The sequence below is a fragment of the Chinchilla lanigera genome, unplaced genomic scaffold (assembly GCF_000276665.1).
Source record: "Chinchilla lanigera isolate Chin_1 unplaced genomic scaffold, ChiLan1.0 scaffold00011, whole genome shotgun sequence".
Taxonomy (NCBI): Eukaryota; Metazoa; Chordata; class Mammalia; order Rodentia; family Chinchillidae; genus Chinchilla; species Chinchilla lanigera.
The window spans coordinates 25801719-25818329 of NW_004955412.1; the positions used below are offsets into that span (position 1 = coordinate 25801719).

The 16611-nt window shown below is 48.8% G+C and overlaps 1 protein-coding gene and 1 long non-coding RNA gene across 2 annotated transcripts; one reads left to right on the forward strand and one right to left on the reverse strand.

The window, feature by feature from the left end:
* The first annotated feature begins 7793 nt into the window (after window positions 1–7793).
* On the forward strand, window positions 7794–16519 carry Nrgn (neurogranin (protein kinase C substrate, RC3)). Its single transcript, XM_005378442.2, has 4 exons — window positions 7794–7985; window positions 14848–15074; window positions 15293–15310; window positions 15727–16519. The coding sequence occupies exons 1-2, from the start codon at window positions 7971–7973 to the stop codon at window positions 15067–15069; spliced, it is 237 nt and encodes a 78-aa protein (XP_005378499.1). The 5' UTR covers window positions 7794–7970; the 3' UTR covers window positions 15070–15074; window positions 15293–15310; window positions 15727–16519.
* Window positions 15037–15703, reverse strand: LOC102014337. The gene is made up of 3 exons (XR_260023.1): window positions 15561–15703; window positions 15246–15330; window positions 15037–15120 (listed from the first exon to the last, which is right to left on the reverse strand). It is a non-coding gene; the product is annotated as an uncharacterized LOC102014337 (long non-coding RNA).
* Window positions 16520–16611: the final 92 nt, after the last annotated feature.

A 16611-nucleotide genomic window follows, 5' to 3' on the forward strand; every position in this document is an offset into this window, starting at 1 on the left:
CACCTATATACCCAAACACACAACCCACTGAAGGCAAAGCATAAATCACACAAATATAAATCAATGAGAACAACCACCAGTACACACCTTGTTACACTTCAGTGTTCCACCCAAACTGCACAACAACAAAATCTTATAGTTAATAACACTTTATTTCTCAGTGGTTCACTCTCACCCCAAGAAATGTCAAAAGAACCATCACTTCCTATGGTCAGGTCTGAAATGAAATTATTCTGATTTTTACATATGGGAACATCTTTGCCAAAATGACCAAATTCCTGCATCATCATTCAGTCCTGGGGGCAGGTCAAATGTCTTCATGTTAGGTAGTGAGTGATCTTGAGGAAGCTTTCTCATGCCATTTAGGGCCTGCAATTGTTGAATTATTATATTTTCTCACCTACACTATGCCAAATTGGATGACAGACCATGGAACTAATTCTACCAATGTCTCTGAAGTTCAAAGGTAGGAGACCTTTCCATACCAATCCATTTGTTATGAGAAGCTCATATGAAAATTCAGTATAAGATGATCATGGTTATTCTATCTTCAATCAGATATCTGATATGAATTCATTTTAATAAAGTGATAAATGTTAGACCCTTAATTCCTTATAAATGACAGGGATCGACTGGTCTTTATTCACTCAACAAGCCACTTACTTGGTTTGGTAAGTAGAAGCCATTAACATACAAATTTTGTTCAAGGACTGAGGGATCAAACATGTTAGAGAGCAGGCCATGAAAGAAATGCCTCACCTTTAAAAAAAAAAAAAAACAAGATTAGCACTAGGAAGGCAATCCCCCAAGGAACAGAGTACCAAGACCACAAAGCCTGAAGCTTTCCCCTGCAATACCTACTAAGCCCAAGCAGGCTTCCTAGCTTGGCCTCTCTAGCCCAAAAGTGATTATGTAACTGTATCTCGAATGTCCCCTTGCATAGATAAGATGAAGTTGGAATACTTAACCAAGCTAAGAAAGAAAACAATAAAATGGAACTAGATGGAGTATAACATTTAACTAGGTAAACTGATCCGGACACGGCTCCTTCCTGCTTTTTGGGCAGGTCTGTTCTATCCACCATGCTGCATGAAGGAGCCACTCAGTGAGCGTTTCTGAGAAATGCATCTCCAGAGCTCAGCCCTAAGAAGGAAAGCCCTGAGACCAGGCATCAGACAGCTGAAAAGCTGCCCTCCATGTAAGGCTTACCTACCTTCTAAATTCTTGTGGAAGACATACTCAGGCTGCTGACAGAATTACAGCACTGCAGATGAGGGTATGACTGCCCGCTGCAACATGTGCTTGTCTTCAGCCCTGGCCTCCTTTCCTGTATTCACTCATTCATTCCCCCCGGTACAGCTTAGATGGAGGATACTCTCCAAATGGCTTATGTGTTCTGAGGTGGGCTTTCGGAAGGTGATTGGATCAAGTGGTACTACACTCATGGGCGAATGAACCCACTGATGAGCTCACAGCTAAAAACTGTTATGAGGTGGGGCCTGGTCAGAAGAAGTGGGTCACTGGGAGCCTGAACTGGAAGGGTGTAAGCATCTCCCTGCCTGGCTCTTCCCCTCTCTCTCTGCTTTCTGGCTGCCATTGGCTGGGCAGCTTTTCCCCCATCATGCCCCTCTGCCATTCTGTTTCTACCTTGGAGCCCCCTGACCTTGGACTGAAACCAGGAGCCAAAATAAATCTCTCCTCCCTTAAATCACAGGTGTCAGGTCTCAGCGATGGGAAAGTGACTGAGACCCCTCTCATTTATGCAATCATTCAAAAACATTACTGAATATCCATTATGTTCCAGACAATGTGTTAAGGTTACAGTGATAAAGAAAATAGCTCTAGTCTGTTTCCTTATTTTACATTTTGTGCCTCCCTAACCCTATTAAAGTACAGTCAACAGCCAGATGTGGTGGCTCATGCCTGTAATCCCAGCACTCAGGAGGCTGAGGCAGGAGAATGGCTGCAAGTTCGAGGCCAGCCTGGGCTACAAAGTGAGCTCAAGGCCAGCCTGAACTTCATAGCAAAACCCTGTCTCAAAAAAATAAAATAAAATAAAGTATAGTCAACAGAAACTGTATATATTTAAGGCCTACAATGTGATGACTTGATATGTAAATACATTGTGTAAGTCAAGTTAATTAACACATTCATCACTACACATAGTTACATATTTGGTGTTTGTGTGGTAAGCACATTGAAGATCTAGTCTCATAAAAAAGTCAATATGCTTATACTGGGTCCCAAAATCTTACCCCTTTTCCTATAGAAGTTACAGTCTAATGAGCAAATGCTTTCAAAATAAGAACTAGCTAGGCACAATGGTACATGCCTATAGTCCTGGCACTTTGGGAGGCCGAGGCAGGAGGATTGCAATTTCAAGCCAAGCCTGCACAATTTAGTGATTTTGCAAAACTCGGTCTCAAAATAAAAACTAAAAAGGTGCTGGTATGTAGATCAGTGTGAAGGCCCTGGATTCAATCTCCTTTACTGGAAGAAAAAAAAAGGTAAAAAAGGAAGGAAAAGGGAGGGAGGGAGGGAGGGAGGAAGAAGGAAGGAAGGAAGGAAGGAAAGAAAAAAGCATTAAAAAGCATTAAAAGGAAGGAAGGAAGGAAAGAAAAAAACATTTAAAAGTCCTTACATTTTGGAGGTACCTATGTAAATACTTATGAATGAAATGACAATGGGGAATCAGAAGTAAATAGAGTCAATAATTCTGATGATGACTTGAGAACTGTTAAAGTGGATGATGGGTACAGTGGAGTGAATTATATACCACTTCACTTTTGCATACGTTTCAGTTTTTCTAAAATAAAAGGTTGTTTTTAGAAAAAGATACCTATTCTAGAGGTTGTTATTCAAATGTCATTAAAATGAATATTACCTTATTATCAGATTGTATTAGCCTGATGTTTCAGGCCGGGTGTGGAGGCCCAGCAGGCATTGCACCACCCAGCTATCTTGCGCTTTCGTGAATGAGGCAAGTGGGAAGCAAACAGAGAGGGATTGGGGCAATACAGGAACAAGCAGAAAATCGTACACAGGACTTTAAATTACACTGAGAGCCAGGAAGAAAGGAGCTGGAAGGGGAGGAAGCAGTTCCCTGGTGCATCCACAGAGCAGGGGACAGTGTGAGCCTTAGAGATCCAAGGAAGTGCCTTGCAGTGAGCACCACTTGGTGTTTACCTCATGATCCCAATGAGCTAAAATACATCCCCATAGATGAGTTAGGACACTGAGCTGTAAACATAAGACCCTGTATACAAGGAAGGAGACAAGAATTGCTGTTGTCAGGGCTGTCTGGATTGGGGCAGCATGAGCTTACGCACACCAAATGTACTGCACAGTTCACAACATTTGCCCCTGCCTGAATGTTCTGCTCACTGTAAGGCCCCTTCACTTATCTGGGTTCTCTTCTTGCTTCAAGCCAATCTCACCCAGCAGCTTTCATGATTATTCAGATTCTCGGTCATTTCTCCCACACCTCAACTCCCATAACACCATCTGCGGCATTCATTTGGCATTTGGTGTGTATCACTTTATTTTGTACACACATGTGCACACACACTGCATATGCACATTTTTCATCAGTCCAAAAGAACAAGAGAGAAGAGACCCACTCTGATTTGTTTACCATGTGACTTATCACATGGAGCCCACTACAAATGCCAGGGGCATTTTAAAGGGAAGTAGAATTCAAAGTCAGTACTCCTGCTCTGGTTCTGCATTTCATTAGAGATCCAACTTGTGAAGTGAATAACAGGTCACTGAACTTCTCCAGGTCCCAGTTTCCTCATCACTTACTCCTTAAATAACAAACTTGAAATCATGCTGTACGTCACTGTTCAAATTTAGCCTAGTATACATTCAATTCTATTGGTTCTTTCCTCTGTCTAACCAAGTACAGTGGTCCCTCAATGTACATGGAAGACTCTTTCCAAGACCCCCACAGTTACCAGAACCTGAAGGTGTTTAAACCCCTTCTGTAAAATGGCACAATAATTGCATACAGCCTATGTGCTTCCTCCTGCATACTTTATTTCTCATTTACTTATAATACTTAATTCAATGTTCATACTGTGTAAGTATTTTTTACACTGTATTATGGAAAAATGACAAGAAAAAAGTCTGCAAATGTGTTCGGTACAGATGCAATTTTTTCTGTATATTTTCAACTTTCAGTTGCCCAAACCCACAGATGCAGAATCTATTATGGAAGATCAATTGCATATTATACCATGCCTTCTATATTGTGTCCCTAGCAGCATGATCCCTACAGAAGTTCAAGAAATATTGACTTTTCTTGATAACTTTGCCAGCAATACTGATGCTAAGGATGATCGATAACATCTATTAATGAAGAAGACTTAATGGTCACCCAATGCCCAGGAAACCAACTTTTTATATTTGCATGCACCTTTAAACTATGTGCTTTCTCCCCATCTTCTTTCTCACATGTGGGGTGAGGGTGTAAAGAGCCCTCCAGTCTGGCAGAGGCCCCTTTAAAAAATGTACCCAGGTTCCTCTGCCAACAAGGTTGCTAAAAATACTACTATAGCAAAAGCTGAAATATTTGCAGAGAAAACTGAATTTCCTGCTACCCTACTCCCTCCCCTCTACCCAAAAGGGTAAAATCCTGACCTCAGAAACCCCCAGATCTGCTCTGCCAAAGGCACAAGCCTCCTACCTTCCACCCTTCCTCATTATAGAGTCCTCTGTGGGCTTGAGCTGGGATGTTGTGTTCAGAAAGTGCCCACTCCAAAGAGGGGAAGCCACGAGTCCTGGCGAATAGATTGTCACATGTCTTGGCTTTCCTCTCTGCTTACTAGGACCAAACCTCTCCAGATCCCCCATCTGTCCCAAGAAGAATTTGCATTGGACCACAGAGCTGCACACTAATCCATCTTTCACCATCTCCTCTTCTGCCTGCCTTGGAATCTGTTCTCTCCGCCTCTACCTCCACACTCCCTACTGCCTCCAGCCCACGGCACTGACATGCCCCAGTTCCTTGCTAACCCAGCCCTTCTGGAGCTCATCTCCTTCCCAGACCTGTAGCCCTTCTCCTTCAGGAGTTGTGGGGTGGGCTGGTGTAGAGGTTTGGACATTAGAAGCATCGAAGAGGACTATGGGGTTGAAGCCCAGCTAGTTAATAGCTAAAATTCCAAAAGCTGTCCTGTGGCACCCAGGACCTAGGCCTGGCAGGCTAGCACAGAGAGCATCACCTGGTTTCACTCTGCCAAGGCCTAGGGCCTTGAAGAGACACTCAGTAATCCCACACTGTGCCTGTCCCTTTTCCTGGCTCGTCTATTCAAGAATCACAAGCTCAGAATCCCACCAGCTCACCTTGTTCGCAAAGTCCAGCTACCTCATCCAGAAAGAGAACCTCTCACCATGCTTAGTGTGTCCTCTGGCTCCCAGGCAGTGAAGGGATCCAAGCTGAGGAATTCTTGGGTGTCACTGTGTGACAATCACCACAGGGTGTGTCTCTGTGAACGTGTGGACCCTGTGTATCTGCACCTCTGGGTCTATGTATATGTGTCATTTGCCTCTGAGTGTTTGAGTTTGTGCTGTCTTCTCCGTCAGGTCTTTGCTTTTCTCTGTCTTTTCCTCACCTCAGAGAGTGCCCATCCCCCAGGGCAAGCACTGTGGCCAGTGCCGCGTAGGCGCCTCAAGTGGGCAGTTGCTGAAATGGTTGTTTCTTGGATGGAACTGGCAGCTGCTGTATCTGCTCTCCCATGGGTCCACCAATATTCAGAGACAGCCTCACCCCACACAAAGGTGTCTTTCAGGAAGAAGGAAGGGCTATGCTGCCTGTGTGGGAGTTTGGAGGGGTTGTTATAAAGCTACCCCCCAACTTCCGCTCTGACCAGCAGGAAGAAGGGCCCAGAGGCAGCACAGCCTGCAGAGGGACGTTGCCTAGCAACTTGGGAGACTTTGCTGCAAACTCACCAAATCCTAATTTCCTCTGCTCTGATTTGGGAAGGGAAAAGCACAGAGTCCAGACCTGATAGCCTCTCTGCCCCTTAATTTCCTCGTTCCCTCTCCCCTCTGGATTCTGGAGTGGAAGCCCAGAGAAAACTGGCACAGCCTAAGGCTCCAGATGTGCCCATCATGTAGGCAAGGGCCTGGGTTCCCAGGACATCCTGCCATTTGGTGGAGGTGGGGATGGAGGATGTGCCAGGGACAGATTGGGGAACAGATTTTCAGTTACAGGGGTGGGTGGGTCCCAAACATGCTGGGAAAGACACCCCTACACCCCAAGCTCTGGAATCCCAGCCAGCCTCCAGTTCAAATGGGGTGCCCCAAGCTGACTACTCTGTCCCTGTCCTGAACGGACACTGGAATTTCCCTCTTAAATATTTTCCCTTTGGCAAGAAAAGCCTCTGGCCTAAACCTTCAGGTGCAAAGTAAGCATGTAACAGCCATACTGTGACTGGCCACAGTGGTTATAGATTCACAGCAGAGCTGTGTCAGGTTCCCTATGTTAGTCAGACGTGGGCATTTCCCTCCCCTCTGCTCTAACCATCAGAATTTCCATCCTCTCCCTCTCCCTTGGGACCTTAGCTAGGACTGCATTTTGTAGTTTTCTCAGAGATGGTCCTGCTACCCACCCAGTGCCGCACTGCCAGCTCTGGTACCCTGGCAAGCCGGGAGAGGTCGGCACCCAAAAAATCGGTGTTACCCCTCCCAGACGCTCCTTCCCTCTCTCCTTCCCAGGGTCCCCAAAAGCCCTTGTCCTTCCTCATCATGGACTCTAAGGGCCAATTACTTCTGATAACTCCCAACGCATCCTGGGTACAGGCTACTTTTCTTCTTCCAAAGATCAGCGGGTGAAGGGGACTAAATTTTGCCTTATTTTGAGGCTATGGATCAAAGGTGAGGGACAGTTCGGTAGGAGTGGAGAGGGAATTGGGTGTATTTCCTAAACAGGTACGGGTATATAAATAAACCTGCAGAATGGGTGTTGCGCATAGGCGATTCTGTTTGGCTCAAGGCAGGCAGTCAGGCAGATAGATGATGGTAGGATAAAGGCAAGTGCAGAGGTGTTTGCTGCGTATCTGTAGGGTGATCGCCTGTGTGTGTGTGTGTGTGTGTGTGTGTGTGTGTGTGTGTGTTCAAAACATAGGATGGCTGCATTTACCTGCATCTGTCCAGGTTTGAGTATGAGGTCTGTGAAGCTGTTTTTTGAAGGTTGTATACACTGGAGGGAGGGCACATGCGGTGAGCCCGAGGAATAACATATGTGGACACATGGAGCTTGTGAGCTTTTGTGTCCATGTGTGCTCACCACCAGGTTGTGTACCAACAGCTTTCTTCATTCCACGGCAGGAACGAGGATGAGACACCCTTTATTTATTTATTTTTTTTTATTTTTTATTTTTTTGTCGTTCCTCTTCGTAGCCGTTCTCCGCAGACTGAGGAGGAGGGAAGTTGGAGGGAGCCATATTTGGGACTCTAGCTAGGTTGTGGAAGTGTAGGGAGGAGGTGGGAGTGCGTAGTCTTCTGTCTATGGGAGGCAGGGTGTGCGGTGCCCAGATGTGAGTGTGTTTGTGGCCGGGGTGTCGGGGCCTCTTCTGCCTACTCCGGCAAGCATCTGCCTGGCTGTCTGCCGCTCAGCAAGCGACCGCACCGGGTGTGGGAGGATGGGGTGTGTAGGAGGAAGGGATGGAAGTGTGTGGGCGCAGGGCTCCGGGCGGGAGCAAGGCGGAGGGAGCTGAGAGGGGAGGGTCCTCCTCCCAGATCGCCCCGCCCACCCTGCCAAAGGCTCCTTCTGATTGGCTTCCCGGCCGCAGGGCTCAGGTTACATTCGCTTGCTGAGCGGAGCGCGGGAGACAGGACCGAGGGGAGAGCCGCTGGTTCTGCGCGGGTCGGCGGGCGCCGCACAGCCCCGGAGCCGCCACCCAGCATCGCACAGACCCCACCCCCGCCTGCACCAGGCTCCACCCCAGCCCAGGACCCTCTTCACTAGCATGGACTGCTGCACCGTAAGTTAGAGGGCCTGGGTGGCCGACACTCGGCTTGGTCCTGAACAAGGGGCGCCCGCGAAGCCCTAAGCGAGTGAGGGATGGAAGCGGGTGCGGAAGACCTAGGGGTCGTAAGGGGTCCTGCTGAGACGTGGGTGATGGTGGTGGAAGGCACCTGCCTGACTTGAAAGCCCTAAGAAAATTGCTACCCGAGCCGCGGGGGCGTCTGAGCGCCTCTCGCGGGGCTGTCTAGGGTGGACCTGGAGCTGGGCAGGGCTTGGCAGCAGGGACGCTGCAAGGTTAGAGAGGAGGAACTTGCCCCGTGAGACCCTGGAAACTGCCGCCTCACGGAGCTTGCAGCTACTCCTCTCCCCGGACCTTTGGCCCCCACCCCATGTCCAAACCCACCGCCGCTGTCGGTGGACGGACAGGCTGATCTTCTGACGATCGTCTAACCCCTGTACCCCGCAGGCGGGAGTGATCGGTCTTAGTAGTGTTGATGGACAGCAAAGAGCCTAGTCGGTGTAATTTGGGGGAGGGGTTGGCCCGGCCCCCGGCGTCTCCTGGCTCCGGAGGGGGCTGGGTAAAGTGACCGCGAGAGAGCCCTGCTGGCCAGGGAAGGAAGTGTCTGCAGCTTGTCAGCGCCCACACCAAGCCTAGATGCTACCAGTGCCTGGCCAAAGTATACAGGTTGCTGGTAAGGTGACTCAGTAAGAAAGTGCCAGCACAGGACTGGCCCCTGGCTCGCAAGGATCATGCCTATATAAAATTTAGTTTTAGCCCTCAAGGACAGAGAAAGACTGTCCTTGTGTTTTCTCAGTCATTCAGTCAGCCCAACTAAAGATATGAGAGCTTATGGGCTTTGCCACCTCCACCCACCCTAAAGTGTGCAAAAGACAAAAAGGAAACAGTGTGGTTTGGAAGGAAAGGATGGCCCAGTTCTATAAGAGGTAAGCTTTCTTGACGTCTGGGTACCAAAAGGCAGAGAGAACTTAGGAGCAAGTCATTGTTGTGACTTTAATTCTCACTAGTATCACTAATAGCTGCCAATTTGTGAATGCTCCCCATGAACCTAGCACTTTACATTTAATCATCACAACAACCCTGTCAAGCAGGTATTATTTGGAGGATGTGCAAACTGAGGTTTGGAGACATCAAATGGTTCTTCCCCAGACGCACTACTCCTAAGTGCGGAGGCAAGATCCAAGCATACCCCATGTGATTCAAACAGCTGTACTTTAACCTCTTTTCTAAATATACTTTTTCTCATAAAATATGCTCATAATAATGAATGTAAATACTAGAGAAAACATTAAAAAAAAAATCAATCACATATAATCCCACTCCCTGGGAAATACTCTGACAGCATATCTCTTTTCAGTCTTTTCCCCTTTGCTTTTTCCCTTCCTGGAGTCTTTTCTCCAGGAAGCAATTTTCTAAATTTATTGTTATCTATTTATGCTGGGGATTTAACCCAGGACCTAGTGCACACTAGCTCCGTGCTCTCCCAGTGAGCTATGTCTCCAGCCCAGAAAACTATTTTTGGTTATGAAAGGAGAAATGGGGGTTTCCGGACTCCACTAAGGAAGAGTCCCCCTCCCCCCACCCCCAGCAGTGTTTTTTAAAGTAAAGAAAATGGGTGGTGGATTCTGAGTTGTGGGTCAGGGATGAGCGTGGTAATGCAGAGCAGGAAGGATTAAAGTGGGAAGATAAGAGTGATGGGGAAGGGGAAGCAGGAGGCATGGTCACTGGAAAATCCAAGAAGCCAAAGGAGGAATGTAACCTGCCTCCTCTGAATTCTGCAGTACTGAAGGTAGGATGTGGGAGCCCTGTCTGCCAGCCTTGGTCTGCCCCAGATGGCGTTTGAGAGTGGCCGGAAAAACACTGGTGCAGGTCAGATAGATAGATAAATAGGTAACAGATGATGGGTGTTGACAGCTAACAGCTGAGGGACTTGTAGAGGTGGTTGGATCCAGTGTCCTTTAAAAAGGAGAGACTATCCATCCAAAAAGTATGGAGGCGGCAATTATACAACTATCCCAGTGGCCCAGGGCCATGGGCATCTTCTCCAATGCACCAGGTACACAAGAGCTGTCCCTTTTTTCCTGATCTAGGTCCACAGGCCCAAAGGGCTGAGCAAGACAGCACCATTCTCTGACTGTGCAGCGGGGCAGAGAGAGGGAGGAGGGGTGATAAGGGCAAGACTGGGTCCAGACTGTGGAGGGTTGGGGCCCAGCCCTGGTAAGGAGCTGGGACACAGGAAGAACGGTGTGATGCTTCCCCTTTCATTCTGGGGCTCTCTTGGACAACCACCTAGTGTTTGGGAAAATTCTAGTCCAGCCTTATTCCTTTCTGTCCCCTTGGTGAGGAATCATAGACAGAAATGACTAAGAAAACAGATCTGCTTTTTCTAAGACTATTTTGGTGGTGGTGGTGATGGTTGTGGGGGTGGTAGTGGTGGTTTTCACTTTCTGTTTTTTTGCAGGGCTAGAGATCAAACCCAGGGCTTATGCATGCCAGGCAAGCACTCTACCACTGAGCTACAACCCCAGGCTGAGAGTAATTTTTTAAGAGCTGTTGATTCAGGTGTTCTAGTGGCTGTTTTACAGGGCCATAATATAACTTTGCTACATTCATTTAATATGAAAAGGCTAAGAAACTTCTTTTTTACTCGTCTTTTCTTTTGTTTGATATAGTTGACTTGGGTTTAGCAGAATGCATAGAAATAATTGCCTGCCCTGAGGCAGTCTGTTCCACCTTAGGGAAGTTATAAAATATCTCTGAGGCTATTTCCTGACTTCTAAAATGGAATTTAAATAAGGTAAATTGTCCAAAGTTCTTAACAAACAGCCTCACACATGATGGGTAGCAAGTACCCTTAATTCTTAAAGCTGTTAGGATTTGTGGGCTGAAGCAGACTTTATTCATCTAGGGACTAGAACCACAGCTCCTGCTTTCCAGATCGGTGTGCTTCCCACATCCCCTTTCCTCCCTGACGTCCCCCAGTTCATGCAGAGCTCTCAGGAACAACCATCAGTCTTGGCTTTGGAAGGGACCGGCCAGGGACCATGACTAAGAAGCCCCTTCCGGGATTCCTTTCATCCTCCTTCATTTCTGCCTGTGGACAGGCTGCCTAGCAGCTTGGTCCTCAGAATTCAGCTAGAGGGAGAGGAAGCTGACTGTGGAGCGGCATAGGGCATCAGGAGTGTCTTTGCCTGTTGTTCTAGGTTTCCATTCTGGATACAGCTAAGGTGGGTGATGACAGCAGGTTGGACCTTAGCAGAGTTGAATATGACACCCCTTCCTCTGCTCACCACCCACTACACCTCCACAGCTGTAAGCCCAAGGAGGAGTGATGAGACTGAAATGATTTTTTTATGGTTGTTGCCTTCTTTGGGGAGGCTTCACTGTTCCCTGAGACTACCCAAGAAAGACTTGGGCTCTAAGAAAGAACACAAAGGAGTTAGTTTGGGTTTTAGGTGAAGAATAAGATGTAGGGAGACCTCTAGATCTGGGAAGAGCAAAAAGAGTGTTTGAGTCCATTCCAACCCACAGCAGCCTCTTGGTAAGTCTTTGTGACGATGTTTAAATTGATTGTGGGCATCTTGAGAGCAGACTGAAAAACCATGAAGCCCAGGAAAGAGGACAGCCTGAGGAAGCCTGGCTCCGGAGGGAGTGTTCATAAACCTGGGTTTAAATATCTGTATTTAAACTTGTGCTCTTGGGCCAAGTCCAGATGGGAAAAGGATCACTAATGGCTCATTCAGACTCTGTCCAGTTCCGACAACTGGATAGCTGCTGGCCAGGTGAAGGCAAGAATAGAACTGAATAGAACCTTAGTCATCTTAATGTTGAGAAGAAAAAGACCATGAAAGCAATGGACATACTTAGGCAAGAAATGAAGGCAAATCTGAGCATGTTGGTGCACACCCATAATCCCAGCACTCAAGAGGCTGAGGCAGGAGGATCCTTGTGAGTTCAAGGCCAGCCTGGGCTACAAAGCGAGCTCAAGTCCAGCTTGAACTGCATAGCAAGACCCTGTCTCAAAAAAACAAAAAAACACACAAAAAATGAAAGCAGCCAGGTATCGGGGCCTGTAATCCTAGCTACTTGGAAGGCTGACATTTGAAATGTCAGCTGAGGATTGGAAGGCTGAGGATTGAAATGTAGAAGCCAAGCCAGGCGTGGTGGCACATGCCAGTAATCCCAGCACTTGGGAGGCTGAAGCAGGAGGATCTTTGCGAGTTCGAGACCAGCCTCGACTACAAAGTGAGCTCAAGGCCAGCCTGAACTGCATAGTGAGACCCTGTCTCAAAAAGATTAAAAAAAGAAAGAAAGAAATGTAGAAGCCAGCCTGGGCAATTCAGTAGGATGCTGTCTCCAAATAAAAAATACAAAAAGAATCTAAGCATGGTGGCACACACCTGTAATCCCAGCACTTGGGAGGATGAGGCAGGAGAGTTCATGACCAGCCTGGGGCTACATAATGAGTTCAAGGCCGGCCTGGACTACATTGAGAATCCCTGCCTCAAAAAACAAAAAAGCAGGCAAACAAAGAAAAAAAGAGTTGGGCATGCAGCTCAGGGGAAAGGTCTTAGGTTCATCCTCAATACCATGGGAGGAAGGGAGGAAGGGAGGAAGGGAGGAAAAAGGAAGGAGAAAAGAAAAGGAAGGAAATAAAAGCAAATTCCTAGAGGCCAAAAGCCCAAGACCAAAGGAGCAATGTCCAGCTAACTTCATAGTAACCATCCTCACCCCAGTTCACATTGATATTATAAGTAATGTTAAGATACAAAGAGGATCAGGGGCTGAGACCCTCTGTTCTAGAGCCTGGCCTCTGAAATCAATGTCATCAATTCCCTAACCCATTCATTCTACTTACAGCTGGCGCAGGCTGTCAGATGTATGTACCAATGGGTCTGATTACAGTCTCACATTCCTTAATGATGAGGACATGTTCTGAGAAATGTGTCCTTAGGGTGGGTGTAGTAATGCATATCTATAATCCCAGCACTCAGGAGGCTGAGGCAGAATAGCTGCAGGTCCCAACCTGGGCTACAAAGTGAGTTCAAGATCAGCCGGGACTATACAGCAAGACTGTCTCCAAGCGGGCATGGTAGTGCATGCCTGTAATCTCAGCACTTTGGAGGCTGAGGCAGAAGGATCGCCATGAATTCAAGGCCAGCCTGGGCTACATAAACAAGTTCAAAGCCAGCCTGTACTACATAGCAAGACTCCGTCAAAAAAAAAAAAAAAAAGACTCTGTCTCCAAAAACACAAGTGTCGTTAAGCAGTTATCATCCCTGAGAGCATGACAGCATAATTATACAAACTATGACAACTCTAGGTGATCTAATCTTATGGGACATCATTATATATCCTGTCATTGACCAAAACGTCATTATGTGGGGCCAGGGATATAGCTCAGTGGCATAAGCATCTGCCTGGCAAGTGCAAGGTCCTGAGTTCAATTCCTGGTACCAAAAAAAAAACAAAAACAAAAACGTCATTATGTGGTATGTGATTCTATTTTTGGGTTGAATTATGTGAAACTCATGTGGATACTTTGGGCCTACAGAGACAACTATTTTGATCAATTTAATATTATTATATAGAACAATCATATAGCTACCTTTTACTGAGTAACTAGATTATGCCAAAAACTTGGTGCGTATCATGCTAATTCTTCCCCACAATCCTTAGAGGTGGATATTATTATCTTGATTTTTCAGATGAAGGCACTAAGGTAGGAACAGATGAAACAACTTGCCCAAGACTTGCACAGAGCCTTTCTGGGCTGCATCTGGGGCTCTGATGTACGGAGGTTTGAATCTTTCATCCACTGATAACTGTCTACAACTCCCATAAGTTTTTCAAACATTCTGGTCACGGGTTTTATCTTGGTAAACTAGCGTAATATTAAAAAGGTTCGTCATCATTTTATTGTTGAGGGTTAAATAAAATAATGTCTGTGAAACACTATGTCATTTCACCTGGAATAAAGTAACTGCTTAAATGGTAGCTATTGTCCTAATTCCTTTCTTCCCACAAGGAAAGGGCTTCTTGCTCCTGCTGATCATTTCCTTGTCTTTCTGTTTTGTTTCTTTTTTAAGTGACGCATTTTCTCTGTCAATTTCTTCCAGACTGTCTCCTCCCTTCTGTTTTTCGTTCAACCTGGGGAACGGTAGCAAATAGAGGATAAATGGGAAAACAGTCTCTGGACCTGTGTCCCCCAGTGGGGCTGGCTGACTCCCAGAGCAGAGCGGTGGCCCCGCCCTCTCCCTAATTCCAGTGATGAGTTCCGGTGCAGATCTACCCAGGGAAAGGCTGTCCTTCTGGGTCTCCTGCTTCCTCTCCCCAGGGAACTTTGGAGTGGGAAGGGGTCCTTCTGAGCTAGAGGCCCCCTCTGCAAGCAGGGGGATGGATGGCCACTTCCAGAGTGCCTGCTGCATCTTTCCTGGCTCCCCCAATCCCACCCTCCGCTCATTCCCTAACAGGAATGTTGGGTTTCTTGTGTCCCATTCCACCACGCACTTCTCTTCCTTGAGTTGGGTACACAATTGCATCCACCCGGCCCTGACCCTTCCTCTTTACCTGCTGCTGCCCGGGAGAAAACACACACACGTCCAGGTGCAGCTCCCTCGCCTCCCACCCATGTCGTCCTGTCTTAGGGCCCTCAGGGCTCTAGTTCTAACCTAGCCCCGCGGAGTCTCCATCCAGTCACCCCACAAGAACCTCTGTCCCAGGGGCTGGGGATTTAGCTCAGCGGCAAAAGCTCCTACCAGGCAAGCACAGGGTCGTGAGTTCGGTTCCCGGTACCGGAGGAAAAAAAAAAAAAAACCAAAACCAAAAAACAAAAAAAGAACCTCTGTCCCATCCCCAGGAGAGCGCCTGCTCCAAGCCAGACGACGACATTCTAGACATCCCGCTGGACGATCCTGGTGCCAATGCGGCCGCTGCTAAAATCCAGGCGAGTTTCCGGGGCCACATGGCGAGGAAGAAGATAAAGAGTGGAGAGCGTGGCCGGAAGGGCCCCGGCCCCGGGGGGCCAGGCGGAGCTGGGGGCGCTCGGGGAGGCGCGGGCGGTGGCCCCAGCGGAGACTAGGCCAGGTAAGGCTGGAGGGCAGGCTGTGTGGGCTCTGGTTTCCCAGCTTTCCTGGGAAGAAAGGGAAGCCTAAGGACGAGCTGCGTGCAGAAGGGGATGGAGCAAAGGGTGGGGGACTAAGACCGAGACTGGTGGGGGGAAAGAGATTAAGGCTGAGGCGGATCCCAAGAGCTCACCTGTTTTTCCCTCTCTGCCTGCCCTTCTGCTCCGCCCTGGACCGAAGAACTGAACATTTTCGAAGGTAAGGAACCCGATCCGAAGCTGCGGGGGTGGGGAGGTGCTAGGAGACGAAGAGGACCAGTTCCCCAGCCCTCCCCTCTGTCCACCCCACCCCCTCCCAACCGGGCACACGCACCCGCGGGTTTTCAGATGCATGCCGATGCCCGAGGCTGCGACAGGGACACACCTGGGCCAACCCAGACATGCAGCCGCCCTCATTTGACTGCAGGAGGCCGCCCGAGGGCCGTGCGCACCGCAGCTCCCTCACGTACCCGCCACGGGCTCGCTTCAGCTCATTGATGGGGGGCTGGGGGGCGGGGTTCTGGGTGCCTGGAGGCCCCTGCCCCTCCTGGACCTGGTACCCTGTTCAGAAAGGGAGGTGGCCGGGGGAGATAAGGACCAGGGGAAGACGGGCCGTCAGACCTTCTCTCTCCTCAGTTCCCGAGGAGAGATGGATGCCGCGTCCCCTTCGCAGTGACGAGAATTTCCTACCGTGTTGTGACCCCCTCTTTGCCACCAACCTGCCAGCTTCAGGAGCCCCCAGCGTCCCAGAGACCCCTTCTCCCAGGCAGGCTTCGTCGCGGAGTTGCCAAGTCCGCGCCCTTTTAGTTAGCGCTCCAGTCTAACGTGGTCCCCATTCGCGTTCCCTCCCCACCCTATTCCCAAGCCCCGCGCTCCCAAATCCTCTTCTTTCGCTTCTCGCCCACCTCTCCCTGCACCCAGCATGCAGCTGTGCCTCTGCAGCCTCGGTGCGCTCCCTTGCGCACACTGCGGAGGGCGCCCTGAGCGTCTTGCGAGTCACTCATTTGAAAAAGAAAAAAAGTCCTTGCGTTCTGCGCGCAGCGAAAGGGGGCGCCCTGCGTCTCTGTGCAGTTCCCGCCCTGGCCCGGCCCCAGAACTTAGGATCTGGAGCAAGCAGAGGGTTTTCATGGTGTAGGATGCCCCATGCTCTGATCGGAAGGGAAGTTCCTAGTCTACACCTGCCTGTTATGTCCCCTTCCCGATCCTCAGCGCACCCCGAGAGTAGCCTCTCCAGCTCTCCAGTTGTTTATGCAAACGCCGAGCGCCTGGAGGCTCGGTAGGAGGAGTCTTCCATGGCCCCGCCCCTGCCCCCCGCCGGCCCAGCCCCGCCGGGCTCCTGGGGCTGTGGCCGGAAGGTTTTTAATCTCCGCGTGTGCATGTGACTGTGCTGGGTTGGAATGTGAACAATAAAGAGGAATGTCCAAGTGTTCTGAAGGTGCCGGGGACTGGGGGGTCGGGGAGGCTGTGCTGCATCAGGCCACCGTTTGGAGCTTAAACAAATCTTCGCTAAAACTGCAAAGC